The 16,458-nt window shown below is 38.9% G+C and overlaps 1 protein-coding gene across 1 annotated transcript in view; it reads right to left on the bottom strand.

Annotated features, from left to right (window-relative positions):
- Positions 1–16,458, bottom strand: part of LOC128660591 (inter-alpha-trypsin inhibitor heavy chain H3) — a 372,698-nt gene that overhangs the window by 122,578 nt on the left and 233,662 nt on the right. Inside the window, exons 12-14 of the mRNA XM_053714518.1 lie at positions 15,777–15,962; positions 11,437–11,576; positions 1,241–1,395 (exon numbers count right to left, since the gene is read on the bottom strand). Of these exons, the coding sequence (XP_053570493.1) occupies positions 1,241–1,395; positions 11,437–11,576; positions 15,777–15,962 (481 nt within the window). The remainder of the gene's footprint in view (positions 1–1,240; positions 1,396–11,436; positions 11,577–15,776; positions 15,963–16,458) is intronic.

Consider the following 16,458-nt stretch of genomic DNA (forward strand, 5'->3'; position numbering starts at 1 on the left):
TATACCCTATATTAACCCCCTAGAGTGCTATACATGTAGTCTGTCGAGTTAGAGCCTACCTCTACCTAGTTTCACATGTTGAATACTACATAGCACCTTCAGCAGTCCATATCTGTATAGGGGAATTATCCCCATATATATTAAGGACAAATTGGGGCCAAATAGGGAATTAGAGATATTTAAGCCACTATAGGCTAAGTAGTGCCGTTGATACCCCCTCTCTCTAGCAAGGTTTGTTCGGATTGTTCAGGGCTGTTGTGCTGGTGTTAGAGAAGTTTTACCCAGTGCCGCGTGGTCTCACAAACCCCCTTCTTTTATAGATTTTTTTTACCCCCTCCACTAATTGCCTTTGGGGGACTGGTGTGTGGCTGCTTGAGGCCTCTTACCCTGTCAACAATGCTGGTTATGGGGTTCTCTTTTGGAAGAGATAATCGCCGCAGAGTTTGCGCGATCATCGGGGGGCTCTGCAAATTTAGTCCTCAGCTTCTGCTCCGTGTAGACTGCGATGTTCCAGGGTGGATGCGTCCATTCATTTAACACCCATATTTTGGGGCACAGTATCCTCTGTATCTATGAGGTGACTGATGGAGGATGGAGAGGTCCCTAAGTGTTGCAAGGACCCAAGAGAGCTCAAAAGTCCGTGGCTAGGTCTGGGAGCCATAAATTATTCGGCCATTCTCAACTCTGACCAGGCTCCACGCCCCCTCCATAAAAAAACTCTTTAAGGCAATGATAACCATAATATAGAAAGAAAACTGAAAATATAAGTAATGCCACTTTGGGCATAGGATGTATCAATATTATTCAATGTGATAAATATACCAAGACACTGATTAGATATAAAGAAATGGGTATATAAAATTAAATATTATTTTTGTGTAAGGTTAAGCTAATTTACTAAACATTTTCTTTTTATTTCTTTTTAACTAGTTAAACAGACAGATGTTTCCCAATTTCATTTATTCTCATAATAGAGTTTAACTTTAATTTTTATGGGCCTTATGCTAACAAACTCATCAGCAGGGAGAGCAATCCCACAAAATCTTTGGGGTCTTTTTTTTGAGTGTTATATTGAAATGTAGGTGTCTCTCCTTCACATACATAACTCTATATAGCCAGACAAATATCTCCAAGGCTTAAATTCACCTCTTAAAAATTATTTGGGGGACCTCGCCGTACTGATGAGATGTCTTAGATCTTCTCACCAGAATGGAGATTATTGGTATATATAAAACAGTACCTTCCACAAATTTATCAGCTATCAACAGCTCATCTTCTTTTTCTTCAGGCTTTGTAACAACCATTGATGTCAACGGAGTCACAAATTTATATTTCAGCGATAGTTCAAGGGCTTTTTCTGTTAAATTTTGCTTCTCTGATGGATCAGCATAAATTCTAGGGATAAATCAATAATTAAATAAATAGATAAATAAAAATATAAAACACCTTAAATTTTTTTTATCAATAATAACACTAATCCTCCTGGTTTGCAAAATTTGTTGCTATCTGAGTATTATAATATATAAAATTTGCTAAAAATAATTATTGGTTATTAGTTGTATCGAATTCCTAAATATTACATGCATTTATGTAGAAAATATATTTCAACAATAGCTATAGATCTCTCTTATGATTGTAATATTCATAATTATCTAATATTCTTATTCATATTAAAAGGATGGTTGAAGATAGTCATTGGAACTGAGAATTAATTGGTGAAATTGTGGTTTCTGAGAACAACATTTATTTGTCTTGCTATATCAGTAATATAGTTGACATCAAATTATTACACTGAGAGGTGGATCACAAACTGTGCCATATTACAAGTGGCATCCAATTTAGCACTTTCGCTCAAGCGTTAAGTTTGCTAGAACTAATCATTTTGCATGCATAAATCAATAATTAAATAAAGAAATAGATGAATACAAATATAAATAATTAAATAATTAAATACTTGCAAAATGTGTTGCTATCTAGGTATAATAATATTTTAAATTTGATAAAAACAATTATTTGTTATGATTTTTATAGAATTCCCAAATATTACATGCATTTATGTGGGAAATATACAGCACCAATAGTTATAATTCTGTCTCATGATGAATAATTGTAATATTTATAATTATCTAATATTATTATTCTTATTATAAGGATAGTTGAAGATAGTCATGGGAACTGAGAATTTATTTGGAATGTATGGTTTCTGAGAACAAAATGTATTTGTCTTGCTATATCAGTAATATAGTTGACATCAAATTATTACACTGAGGGGTGGATCACAGTCTGGGCCATATTACAAGTTGGGCACTATTTAGCACTTTACAAAATTGCTAGAACTAATCTTTTTATGTACATTGGGTAGAGCGTATTACAAGTTGAAACTAAAAAGTTTGTCTACAAGCAAAAAGCCAATGTGTGCTAACCAAAGGACTTTGCGATATTGTGACCGCCCTAACGTAGTCTCCCCATAGAAGTTAATGAAGGATACAGAAGAACAACTACTGCTCATGCGCTAACCTGACAGGAGTTATTCATATTTCACATTCCAAAGTTCTTCACATACAGAACAATGTATTTTTTTTATCTCCATATATAGCTAACTATATCTGTATATATATTCCTATAGATATGTAGGTATAGATATCTATTTTCCATTAACATTATCAGATAGAAATATAAATATATATTTAATAATACAAATTTCATTTTTTATATGTGAAGAACATTGGAATGTAAAATATGCGTATCGTGACTGGTGTTTTGCCCTTTAGTTCTAAAGTGGTGTAGGGTTAGCGCACATGAAGAATTGCTAGTCTCAATGCTTGTTATTGAAATATTAAATATAAAATATAAAAAAATATTAATAATAATAATAATTAAACACTATTAAATATAATGTAAAAAATGCTAAATAATCCATACAATATATATATATATATATATTATATATATATATATATATATATATATATATATATATATATATATAATAATTTTTTTTTTTTTAATTTTTGAAACAAGCTTTATTGAAGAGAAATTAGGAACAACTTAATTGGTACATACATTTCTTTTTTTACATATATATGGCGTTGGAGACATTAAAGAGGAAATGTCTAATACAGAGTGTGTATATCCTGTGAGGTTGTTCATAGTTTAATTTACTTTGCTATACAGTCTGTTTCTCTTTTCTGTTTATTTTGGATGAACATGAGTCCTTATTCCGGAGCTTGCTTCAGCCAGCCAATTTGCTCGCTGTGTATTTACAATCTTATTAACAGTTAAACATAAGCTTTGGGACTGAACCCAGGGTTTATACCATTGTTTATACAGTTAAGTCTCAGCTTTTCAAAGCACATTGCCGAGTCTATAATAGGTCCCTAGGTTAGGTGTAAGTAAGGTTAGTGTAGAGAAAGTTCATGAGATTAGAGGGAGGGTGAGGAAAGAGAGAGGAAGAAAAAAAAAAAAAAAAGGAGAGGGAGAGGAAGGAGCGGGGAGGCAAGGGGAGGGGCAAGAAGGGCGCAGTGTGAGAGGAGGGGGGAGGGGACAACAACCATCCCTCCCTGAGCAGTGGGGTTTAGTTTCAAGAGGTGCGGCCTATAGTCGATTCGTATCATAGTCCTCTACCCTCCCAGGTTAGTGTCATCATTTCGTGTGTGCCTATTTTGCCTGCTTTAAAGTAGTGATACCGTTCTAGTCTGAGAAGATCTCCCACTCTGTTTCTCCATTCCTGCATGGTTGGGACTTGTGTTTTCTTCCAATGGGTAGGTATTAGACCCTTTGCTCCGTTTAGCATCAACAAGAGGAGCAAATACTTGCCCTCCCCTACCAGTTTGGGCAACCCGTGATATATCAGGTATGAGGGTTGTGGTGGTATTATGACTCCTAGTTTTTTACTCATTTCTCCCAGTACCTCCTCCCAGTAAGGCTGTATATGTGGGCATTCCCACCAGATATGTAAGAGTGAACCCCCCTCCCCACATCCCCTCCAGCACCCCCCCTCCACGTGCGGGTATATTTTATGAAGTCTTTGAGGTGTCATGTACCATCTGCTTAGTAGCTTGTAATGTGCTTCTTGTATTTTCATGGAGACTGATGCCTTTTTTGCTTTCTCAAAGATTTTAAACCAGTCCTTCGCTTCTATTTCCTGACCCAGGTCATTCTGCCATGCTATAGTGTAGGATGGTAGAGTAGTTCCCCCATTTGTCAATAAGGCTTTGTAGATTTGTGAGATTAGAAGTGTCGGGCTTGTGTCGTAGTGCATAGCGTCTCGTAAAATGTTCTTTGTCTGGACAGGGCTGTTTTGTCTTTGTGCGTTTCTATGTAAGTGTTGTATTTGTGCTACTCTGAACCACGACTCAAAGATCTCAGGTGCCCATTCTGATAATTCTGCCTGTGCTATAAGCTTTCCCTGCTGCAAGATGTTGGTTATAGAGGTGTCTGCTAGTGTGTGAAATTCGCCCGGTGCATGCGGCCTATATTCCCTTCCCAGGTCTGGGTTTTCTCTGATTGGGGTATTCGGTGACTGAAATGTGGATATGTGTGGTTCTTTAGAGATTATCTTGTCCCACTCCTCAAACACCTCCTGTATCAGAGGGTATTGTGCTATGTTAGGCGGCCTGTTCCTGGCTGAGATCCATGCCAGCGCCCCCACATTACCACGTCGCAAAATGTAATTATCAATTTGAACCCATGCTTTGTTACGCATGTTTTGACCCCATTCTATCAGCCTCTGCAAAGAGACCACTCTCTGATATTCTTTCAGTAAAGGCACACCGAGGCCACCATCTTTTCTGGGTAGATAAGTGGTGTGTTTTCTAATTCTCGGTTTAATGCCATTCCATATGTAAGTTTCAATAGCTTTTTGGATCTGTTGGAATATGGTGTAGCTGGTGAGATTGGTATGGTCTGCATTACATACAACACCCTTGCCAAGATATTCATCTTAACCACCCCAATTTGTCCCATCCATGAGATGGTCTTATTTTTCCAGTTAGTTAGGTCTTTTATGATCTCATCCCTAATGTTTTTGTAGTTGATTTCTATTGTTTCCCTTATATCCGCCGTGATTTGGATCCCTAGGTATTTTATGGAGTGTTGTGCGAGCTTGATCGGGCAGTTACCATGAAGTACATGGATGAGCTCAGGTCGCTCATTGACTACCAAGATTTCAGATTTTTGCGGGTTTAGTAAGAAATTTGACATTTTTCCGAATGTCGAGAATTCCTTCATGGCCTCATTCAGAGAGTCCGGTGAATCTGAGATAGATAATAGCACATCGTCGGCATACATTGAGAGTTTTTGTTCTTTGCCTCTTATTGAGAACCCCATGATTGAGGGGTTATTCCTGATTCTACTCGCCAGCACCTCGATTGTAAGTGCAAACAGGATCGGCGACAGAGGACAGCCCTGTCTGGTGCCGTTGTTGATTTTGAATGGGTTAGATAGTGTACCATTTACTCTGACTCTCGCGTTTGGGGAAGAGTAGAGGGACATGATCATGTCTATGATGTTGGTTCCAAAGCCAAACCTCAGTAGCACACATTTCATGAACGACCATCTCACCCGGTCAAATGCTTTCTCAGCATCTGTAGTGACCAGGGAGAGTGGTGTCCCGTGTACCTGAGCATGCGTGATCATCTGCAGTACTTTTAGGGTGTTATCCCTGGCCTCGCGAGCAGGGATAAATCCCACTTGATCGGTAGAAACCAATCCCGGCAACAGCCTATTAATTCTGCTGGCCAGAACCCTCGCCAGGATCTTAACATCAGAATTTAAGAGGGATATTGGTCTGAAGTTTCCCGGTGTATCATGCTGTTTCCCAGGCTTGGGGATCACAGTGATGTAAGCCTCCAACATGGAGCTTGGGAGTTCAGGGGCTTGGGGCAAGGCATTAAACAGATTCACCAGCGTTGGTGCCAGCGAGTCAGCGTAAGTTGTATAATATTTAAGTCCAAAGCCATCAGGCCCGGGACTTTTCCCTGAGGGGAGGTCTTTGATTGCCTTTTTTATTTCCGTGACCGAAATTGGGACATCTAATGCTTCCCTATCTTCGTCCGCCAGCCTGGGAAGGTCAGTTCCCTCTAGGTAGTCACGCACATCTTCCTCTACTTGCAAAGGGGAAACATGTCCCCCTGCGCCTTGATCTGTGCCTGCAATGTTGTATAATGTTTCGTAGTATGTTCTAAAAGTGTCTGCGATAGAATCCGCATCTAGTCCTGCCTCCCCCTCACTATTTACTATGTGATGTACATATGCCTTAAGTTTCTTCCTCGCCACTGCCCTGGCCAGCAGTTTCCCCGCTTTGTCACCATGTTCAAAGTATATTTGTTTCATCATCAGCGCCTTTTTTTGGTAGTCTTCCTGCAATACTGCAAGAGGCTTCCCCTGGCTGCTACCAAGATCTCCGTTTTGGCTGCATTGATGGGCTGTAGCTTGTGATGTCGCTCAGCCTGCGCCACTTGAGATAATAATGTCTGGTAGCGCTCTCTTTTAATTTTATTTAGAGCAGATCTCCTTTTGATTAGAAGACCTCTTATAGTGCATTTGTGCGCCTCCCAAACTATGGTGTTTCCTGTATGTCCGTCTTTGTTTAATTGGAAGAAAGTTGTTATTTCTTTATGGATATCCGTCTTGAAGACTGGATTATCCAGTAGGGTGTCGTCCAGTCACCACATGTACGGCGTGACTGGGACATTGGGCCAGAGTATTGAGCAACTGACCGGGGCATGGTCTGACCATGTGATCGTGTTAATATTACTGCTTTGAGTTATTGTGAGTCCAATTGTGTCTGTGTATAGATAGTCTATCCTGGAGTATTTCCTATGTGGGTGTGAATAAAATGTATAGTTTTTCCCGCTCGGGTGGTGCACTCGCCATATATCTTGTACCTTCAGTTCTGTCAACATTGTCACCATACGTTTGAGAGTCCTACTGGGGATGCTGGAGATACCGTTCAAGGTATCGAGGGCGGGGTCAGCTCGTGCATTGAAGTCCCCTCCTAAGTATAGCATTCCTATTCTTATTTCTAGTATTTTTTGGATGACTTTTGTGAGAAAAATGTGTTGTGAGTGGTTTGGGCAGTAAACATTGGCAAGTGTAATGGGCCTACCGTAGAGAGATCCAGTCACAATTATGTATCTGCCCTCAGGGTCTTTGTGGGTTTGTGTTAGTTGGAAAGGTAGTTTGTCGTGTAGAATTATTCCAACCCCATTTTTCTTTTTTGGGCCTGACGCAAAGAATGCAGTTGGGTAGCGGCGGCTATTCCACCTAGGCTTGTGTGCTGCTGCGAAATGTGTTTCTTGTAGATATACAATGTCCCCACCCATCCTTTGCAGATCTCTTTGTGCTATAGACCTTTTATTGGGGCTATTTAGGCCTTCAACATTTATGGAGATCAGTTCTATAGGGTGAGTTCGGGGGTGCCTTTGGTCCCTTGCCATGTTTGGATTGTGTCTGGGTAAATTGTGGATGCCTGTGTAGGGAAGGAGAAGGGGAGAGTGGGGAGAAAAAGCAAAAAAAACAAACAAAAAAAAAGGGGGGGGGAAGGTGGGTAGAAGTTAAAGTAAGTAAGCGGGTGCTAGAAAGTAGTGGCGGTAGGGAGAAGAGGGAGAGAGTTAACAGATGAGGGTGAGGGCAGATGCCCGAAGAGAGGCGTGAAAAGAGTTGAAATAGAAGAGGAGTAGAGAATCAATTATTCAGATAAGCAGTGAAATGGAGATACAAAATCAATACTATATTCTCTACTTAACTGCTATGCAAATACAAACTTAAAAATGTACTACTAATTGGGGGTAGTTGTCCCCTTGATCTCATTTAGAGTATAAACTTATAACTTATTTTTGTAAAACAACGTTTCCAAGTAAAACATTATAAACATAACTTCGTATTCTATATGATGTGCAGAGGGTATCTGTTGTCTCTGTCTCAAAGGGCTGAGTGTTGAAATGTCTATATCCGTTTGATGTTTGTCCATGTGTGACAGTGCGGGGGGAGTCTTCTCTTATATTAAGAGCGTCCCTTGCAGTTTTAGCCAGGTGTCGCGTCTTTTCAGCACGTGGGCTGATGTCGTGTTTCACTATTCTATGTATGGGGTCAAGGGTTTGGATTTTTATGTCCCCACTCTGCCTTGTCTTGTGATGCGCTGGCCATTCGTAAATTCCTTGGTGAGCGTTGATTAATGTGAGTATGGAGTTGGGTTGTGAATACACGTTAGTCTAGGCTACTGTTTAGTGGGCTTAAGTGTGTACTGCTTAAGAGTTATGGTACCAAGTTCCACATAAGGTGTCAGTCAGAATGCATAAGGTTATTACATAGTTGCAAGTGTGGAAATTTAGTAAGTAAGTTAGAAGTCAACAATAATAAACATACCCAGCATAGTTATAACTTATATTAAATGTTCAGTTTACAACATCATTCATTCTAGGCATAAGCTTAGGAATCTTTGAAGGCATACGACCTGTATAAGTATCTAGGATCTCCACTCAGGTTTCCCCAAGGAGTGCCCAGATTGTCCTACTGCACAGTGATAGATGTAACTGTATAGTCCAGACTTGTTGTTGTCCCATCAGGCTAGTGGCTGCTGGTTCATTCTTTGGTTCTGTCCGGGAGGGCCCCGTGGGGCCTCTTCTGCATCCTGTGGTGGGCGTATGTTGATACCCAGAGCTTGGTTGAAGTTTGGCAGATCTTCAAGTGACTTCAGGACATGAGTGGTGTTGTTTTTCGTGACGATCAAACATGTGGGGAAACCCCATCTGTATTGCAGTCTTTTTTCTTTGAGGACTGCCGTGACATACCTTAGGTCTCTTCTTTTCTGCAGTGTCACAGGGCATAGATCAGAATATACTTGAATCTCTGCTCCTCTGAAGTCTAGCGGGTGCTGTGTTCTAGCTAGTCGCAGGATTTCTTCTTTGTCTTTGAAGGACAGGAGTTTCATAATGACATCTCTGGGTGGTGCCCTGTGTGGTGGCTTAGGGAGTAGAGCTCTATGAGCTCTTTCTATCTGTGTTTCTGGTGCAGCGTCATTATGTTTGAGATGTTTGATGAAATCTTGTATATACGATTGTAGTGCAGGAGGGTCGACTCATTCTGGTATTCCTCGGAGTCTGAGATTGTTCCTCCTACTCCTGTTCTCTAAATCTTCTATGCGGTCCATGAGTGCTTGCACTGTGCCCTCTTGTGCTTGCATTTGACTGGTCTGGTGTTGTAAGTCAGAGCTTAGGGATTCTTGCCTTTCCTCTATCTGTGTGACATGGCGGTCTACCACCATGATGTCCCTTTTCAGCTCCCCAAACATAGTCTTGAAGTCTTGCATCGCCTCCCTAATGTCTTCTTTTGAGGATAAATGCTTTATGTCTTCTCTTGTTAGGTAATCTTGTGTCCTGTTGTGTGGGCCAGGATCGTGTATTTGCGCTGACGTTGTTTGTGTGGGGGCGCTACGTTCTGTTTCTGTGGTGGGCATAATTACTTCGGCTGGTATTAGATAGTTATCTAGTGCTGTGGATTGTGTGGCCCTGAGTGGCTTATTATTTCTCTTGGTGGCCATGACTGACAATGGTTAGTTGCGCGATGTGCCTTTATTTCGCCCTCTAATAGTTGCAGTGTTGCCCCTAGGTCTGTCAGGGAGCGCGGGCTTCTCAGATGATTGGACTTTATTGATGTTAAATTTTTCTCTTGCCACTTATAGGTAGGCCTTGCTTGCAGCAGATGTCCCACTTTTAACAAGTTCCTGATTCAGCAATAAACTTTTCTGGGATGATATTCAGGCCGTTATAAAAAGTATGCTTTTATGGGGCTAGTGCATGTATGTTGCAATTCGTATGTCTTTTACAGTATCCTGACACCTTTGCTCAGAATATTGACTTGAGGTTTTTGATTGTGTGACACTCAGGCCCATGCACTGGGTTGTTAGCCCTTTTCCTGATCTTTCACCTGTTATGCTCTGTGTGCTGCCTGTGTCAGTGTGAGATGGGTCCCAGCACCCTGTGTTTACCCGGTCTGTTTATAGGGCTTTTTTTAATGTGTGCTGTGTTCTAGCCCTCTGTCTCAACCGTTTGTGGGCCGTTCTTTGATTAGTGAGTCACAGTCTTTTGAGATTTAAGCTCCCTGTTCACGGAGCTGTTTGGGGAGGAGGTCTTATATAAATATTTAAAGTCCTTCTTACCGGCAATCTGGGCAGCGGTCTACTTAGCTTTGCTGCGAGCGTGTGCTTTCACTGCCTGCTCCGGTCCTACAGGCCTCTGTCCCACCGCGTGGCTCAGATTCCTGCGCAGCCTAATCAGCCCGCATCGGTGCTCCGGGTCTTAGTGTCCCCTGTGTTGCACGCCACTGCTAGTTGAAAGTCCGGTCGTGACCGGGTGTGAGGTATGTTCTCTTTTCTGCTCAGTCTCGTAACTGTGTTGGGCTGCTTAGTCTCCGGCCCGTTTTTCCCACCCGCGGCTCTCTTGCAATGGTTACTGCCTTCAGTGCAACGTTGCACACCTATGATGTGCTCACCCGGGTCTTTAATTTTGACTTAGCCGGTCCTTGACAGCTCCTGCCTTAATATCAGATGTCTGGTGGGTTATTAATAATTAGGGGAATATGTTGATTTTCATTGAGATCTAAGGGGACCACAGAGCTCTGGGATTAAGCAGCCATTCTGGTCCGTGGCTAGACTCCGCCCCCATATATAATAATTTTTAATTATTATTATTAATATTTTTTTAATATTTTATACATCAATAACGCGCATTGAGGTTAGCAATTTTTCATGTGCGCTAGCCCGGCACAATCTCATTTGTACATTATTTTTGTTGCTACAATATTGCAACTTTTAAAATCCATTTTTAAAAGATGACATAAGTCCTAAAGATAGAAACAAAAAGTATTTTTTTCAGATTACATAACATCAAATAGGAAAATGCTTTGTTGAAAATCAATAACTGTAAATATTAAAAAACCCTAATAGAATTATTGCAAATTGTCTTGTAACACTTGCAAAGATGGCAAAAAGGCCATTTTGGGGCTTTATCAAGGGCCTTTAGGTGTTGAATTAGTCAAAAACTTTCCAAACACCTGTTGAAAAGTATAGCGTACCAAAAACATTTCAGCTCCATCTTACAAATAGGCTTTTATCAGGGAGCAAAAAACACGATCTCGACTCCAGGAAATAGCTGAAAATCCATTATTGTGATGCCATTTTTGGCCTGAAAACCTGTCAAAAAACAAATTGGCCAATAGATTGTGATTGACGCCTGAGTTTGTGGCAAACTTGTGCGAACTGTGGCACTGTATTTTACAATCTGAAAATTGCTTTGCATCGCCCAATACATATTATTATTATTATCAGGTATTTGTAGGGTGCAACAGATTCTGCAGCGCTATATGTTATTGAGCAAAAAAGAAAAGTATCTTTTACATTTGTTTATCTCCATTAAGTGCAGATTTAGATTAATTTACCGTTTTTCTAGCAACTGTTGGATAGTAAGATATGCCCAAAGTCTCTCTATGTAGTCCCCAAATATATATTCCTGTTGTTTCAGAGCATCATCCTTATTCTGGAGGTCTATATTTTCTGTATATTTTATTAAATCATTTGCCTATATCAGAAATATAAAAAATAAATAATATGCTTTAGTTTAATTTCAAATGAAGATTAAATTAACAGCCCTATTTTCCAGATATTTACAACTAATGACTGTAGAGACAGATTAGCAGTCATTTACAATCCTTTACAATTTGAAGTAAATACATGCAATATTTCCTAATTTTCCTAGTTCATTAAAAGTTAAAGAGATGGTAAAATCAAAATTAAACTTTCATGATTCAGCTAGAGAATGCAATTTTAAACAACTTTTCAATGTACTTCTATAATCTAATTTGCTGCGTTCATTAATCTAATTTGCTGCTTTTTTATTGTAAATAAAGTAGAATACAGTGGGGCAAAAAAGTATTTAGTCAGCCACCAATTGTGCAAGTTCTCCCACTTAAGAAGATGAGAGAGGCCTGTAATTTTCATTATAGGTATACCTCAAATATAAGAGACAAAATGTGGAAACAAATCCAGACAATCACATTGTCTGATTTCGAAAGAATTTATTTGCATATTATGGTGGAAAATAAGTATTTTGTCACCTACAAACAAGCAGGATTTCTGGCTCTCACAGATCTGTATCTTCTTCTTTAAGAGGCTCCTCTGTCCTCCACTCATTACCTGTATTAATGGAACCTGTTTGAACTTGTTATCAGTATAAAAGACACCTGTCCACAACCTCAAACAGTCACACTCCAAACTCCACTATGGTGAAGACCAAAGAGCTGTCGAAGGATACCAGAAACAAAACTGTAGACCTGCTCCAGGCTGGGAAGACTGAAGCTGCAAAAGGCAAGCAGCTTGGTGTGAAGAAATCAACTGTGGGAGCAATAATTAGAAAATGGAAGACATACAAGACCACTGATAATCTCCCTCGATCTGGGGCTCCACGCAAGATCTCACCCCGTGGGGTCAAAATGATCACAAGAACGGTGAGCAAACATCCCAGAACTACACAGGGGGACCTAGTGAATGACCTGCAGAGAGTTGGGACCAACGTAACAAAGGCTACCATCAGTAACACACTACGCCGCCAGGGACTCAGATCCTGCAGTGCCAGACGTGTCCCCCTGCTTAAGACAGTACATGCCCGGGCCCATCTGAAGTATGCTAGAGAGTATTTGGATGATCCAGAAGCGGATTGGGAGAATGTCATATGGTCAGATGAAACCAAAGTAGAACTGTTTGGTAGAAACACAACTTGTCGTGTTTGGAGGAGAGAGAACACCATACATACTGTGAAGAATTGGGGTGGCAACATCATGCTTTGGGGCTGTTTCTCTGCAAAGGGAACAGGACGACTGATCAATGTACATGAAAGAATGAATGGGGCCATGTATCGTGAGATTTTGAGTGCAAACCTCCTTCCACCAGCAAGGGCATTGAAGATGAAACATGGCTGGGTCTTTCAGCATGACAATGATCCCAAACACACCACCGGGGCAACGAAGGAGTGACTTCGTAAGAAGCATTTCAAGGTCCTGGAGTGGCCTAGCCAGTCTCCAGATCTCAACCCCATAGAAAACCTTTGGAGGGGTTGAAAGTCCGTGTTGCCCAGCGATAGCCCAAAAACATCACTGCTCTAGAGGAGATCTGCATGCAGGAATGGGCCAACATACCAGCAACAGTGTGTGACAACCTTGTGAAGACTTACAGAAAATGTTTGACCTCTGTCATTGCCAACAAAGGATATATAACAAAGTATTGAGATGAACTTTTGATATTGACCAAATACTTATTTTCCACCATAATTTGCAAATAAATTCTTTACAAATCAGACAATGTGATTGTCTGGATTTGTTTCCACATTTTGTCTCTCATAGTTGAGGTATACCTATGATGAAAATTACAGGCCTCTCTCATCTTCTTAAGTGGGAGAACTTGCACAATTGGTGGCTGACTAAATACTTTTTTGCCCCACTGTATGTATAGGTTAAACTCGATGGACTTCTGTCTTTTTTTAACCTCATCTACTATGTACTATATAAACATTATCGTATAGGTAAATTGGAAAGTTGTTTAAAATTATATGCTCTGATATTAATCATGAAAAAAATGTGGGTTTCTTATACGTTTGTCATTCTGCTGTGTTTAAAATAGTGGAGCACGGAGCCTACTTAAATACAAATTTTAAACAGCTATAGCTTTTACAGGCATATTAAAAAAAAATGCTTCTATTCAAAACTGAAATGCATTCATGTAGATTCCAATTTTGGCTGGGATGTCCCTTTATGGTCTGTGTTCCAAAACGTTACCCTTTCCCTAGTAGTACAGGGAATCACTATTATAACAGTTATTTCTTATATTCAAGAGTGATCTTCAGAATTTTATATCATTAAAATGAAACTATTCATCTTCTCAAACACGGGTTCTATGTATGGTGAACATATTGCCGCTTTAAAAAGGGACACATATGAAAAAAAACATATGTCAGGGCTGTTTAAAGAAATATTTTGGTCACCCTAGTTATATGCTGATTGGCAATATGCTTGGCCTTCTCCTGATTCAGACTTACTTATGTGTCCTGGTTGTTTGAGTTAGTAAACAATCCTGAATGAGGTAGAATGCGCCAGTGTAACAGGTTAGTTCTCTTAGGATACCTTTGAAACTTCTTACAATAAATTTGAAAAAAGAAGTTAATTGAAAAAAATATATTGTATGTTCTATCTGAATCATGTTAGACAATTATTGTGTATTCATGTCCCTTAAGTTACTAACTCTTTGGAAAACCTTGTTAAAGAATCCACAAAGAGGTCGTTTTGTAGGAAGGTGAATTGGTGTTAAATGTGGAATCACAAAGAGTTAGAAAATAAATAAACCAATGATCAAAACACTTATTTATTATGAGCGATATAAAAATTACATACACTACTCAGTGCACCACTCCAAGTGCCATTAAAAATGACTTAGAAAGCCATGCTCATTGCGCTTGCCATAGATTGCTGACCCCTGTCCTACACCATGATAGAGGCAGCTTGGTTTTTGACAATTGTATTTTAAGGCCCCGTTTACATTATTGCTGATAATTATTTTCATCGGCTATAAACATATATAAGTACAGCACCAAAAGATAACAGTACAACACAAGCTCTACCAAGGTCTCCTAATCAAATCCAAAATACATGGAGAGCACCTAAACAGGCTAAAGTGTAAACAGCAAATGCAATATAAACAAATCCTGAAATGAGATAACAATGTGCAGTTATTAATATGTGGTCAACATAAATAGCAGATATAAAAGTGTATATGTGTATATAACTAAAAATTGATAAATAATAACAATAATAAAATGGGAAACGATTATATAGTCCATGGAAACGTGTGTTCTGTGATCAAAAAGAAAAAGTCACTCCATAACTAGTTTGGTGTATTTCTTCAAAAAAAATATATATATAACATCAAAGGGTTTACTGTGATCGGCAATCTTATAATATCTTGTAATATGTGCCTAGAAAATAATATAACCAAACATAGTGCAAAACTATATATAAAAAAATAACATCCAAAACTCAATACAGATTCTAATATTTGAAATGATATACAGTATGTGTGTGTTTGACAAATATGTAAGCACATGCATATACACTGATCAGCCACAACTTTAAAACCACTTAAAGAGTTTTAATGTTTGCATTAGCATTGTAAGCGGCTTAACATGGGCTTGATTACAGGGGTGCACTGTTTCGTGTAAGCAATATCGGGTTTATCGCGTCTGTTTATTGTGCTTCGGAAACAGCACGCATATTACAAGTTAAAAGTAAACGCGATTGCTTGAGCACAATTGAATTTAAAGTGAGTCGGGGTAGCGTGACTTCAGAGCTTTGGTTAACTGATACACGAGTCAAAAAAGTTTCACAAAACCCATTTAAAAATACTCCTAATTACACTGTCTAATAAAAAGGATTAAAGAAAATATTGCATTCAAAAGTTATAAAGATATGAGTACTGCTAGGGGCTTCAACATAGTGATACATACAGTACATACACATACCAGGTGCAAATATGAAACAGAACATCATTATTCCACTTCAGAAAACAATATGATTATATATAAATACACATGTTTAAAATGTAAATTGTTTAATGTAATTGAATAGATCTTTTTTCATTGGAACATATAGACAAAGAAATATTGCAACCTTTATGCTTGAAATAAAAATGTATAGTAAATGCACTTTTCTCATATAAATAACCATGTATGACTTACTCCTTCAGCCTTTATATCTGCAGTAAATGTGTTCAGATCATTATCTGTAATACGTCCAGCAACCACAATTTCACTACCGTCAAAGTAGTTTCTATAGTTGTTTTGTGTGATATCTGATATGGCATTTTCAGGGTACTGCAGTTGAATATTCACCAACGTAGGAGTTGCTACTTCATCATAAAATCCCTGAAAGAAATAATTGTTTTAGTAATGCTTTAATACTTCAATATTACTGTACATACAGTTTCTGCAGATTACACTGTTTTCCTAGTTTTCAATATTTTACAAACAAACAAAAAAACTGTGGGGTGAAATCACAGTGTACAAATAGGCAGAAGCTTCCAAAATATCAGCAGCTGTTCTCTGTCTATTTTAAATGATCACCTCTTTGTACCTCAAAAGGAATAAATAAAGGTCTGTAGTGTATTACAACATTGAATGAACCAAATTATTAATCACATAGTAAAGAGCTACAATAGCTCTACCGCTCTATATATAAATATCACAGGCAACTGAAACTCCATCAAAAAATTTTTTTATTCAAAATATTTTTTTTAATTTTCAGTAACTTAGGGGCTTCTGTATATACCTAGGAACATAAGAAAGTGAACTCTTTAATTAGACCAAAATTAAAATGATACATTATGCATATACACATACTTTTTCAGCACTACTGTCTAGA

The sequence above is a fragment of the Bombina bombina genome, chromosome 5 (assembly GCF_027579735.1).
Source record: "Bombina bombina isolate aBomBom1 chromosome 5, aBomBom1.pri, whole genome shotgun sequence".
Classification (NCBI taxonomy): domain Eukaryota; kingdom Metazoa; phylum Chordata; class Amphibia; order Anura; family Bombinatoridae; genus Bombina; species Bombina bombina.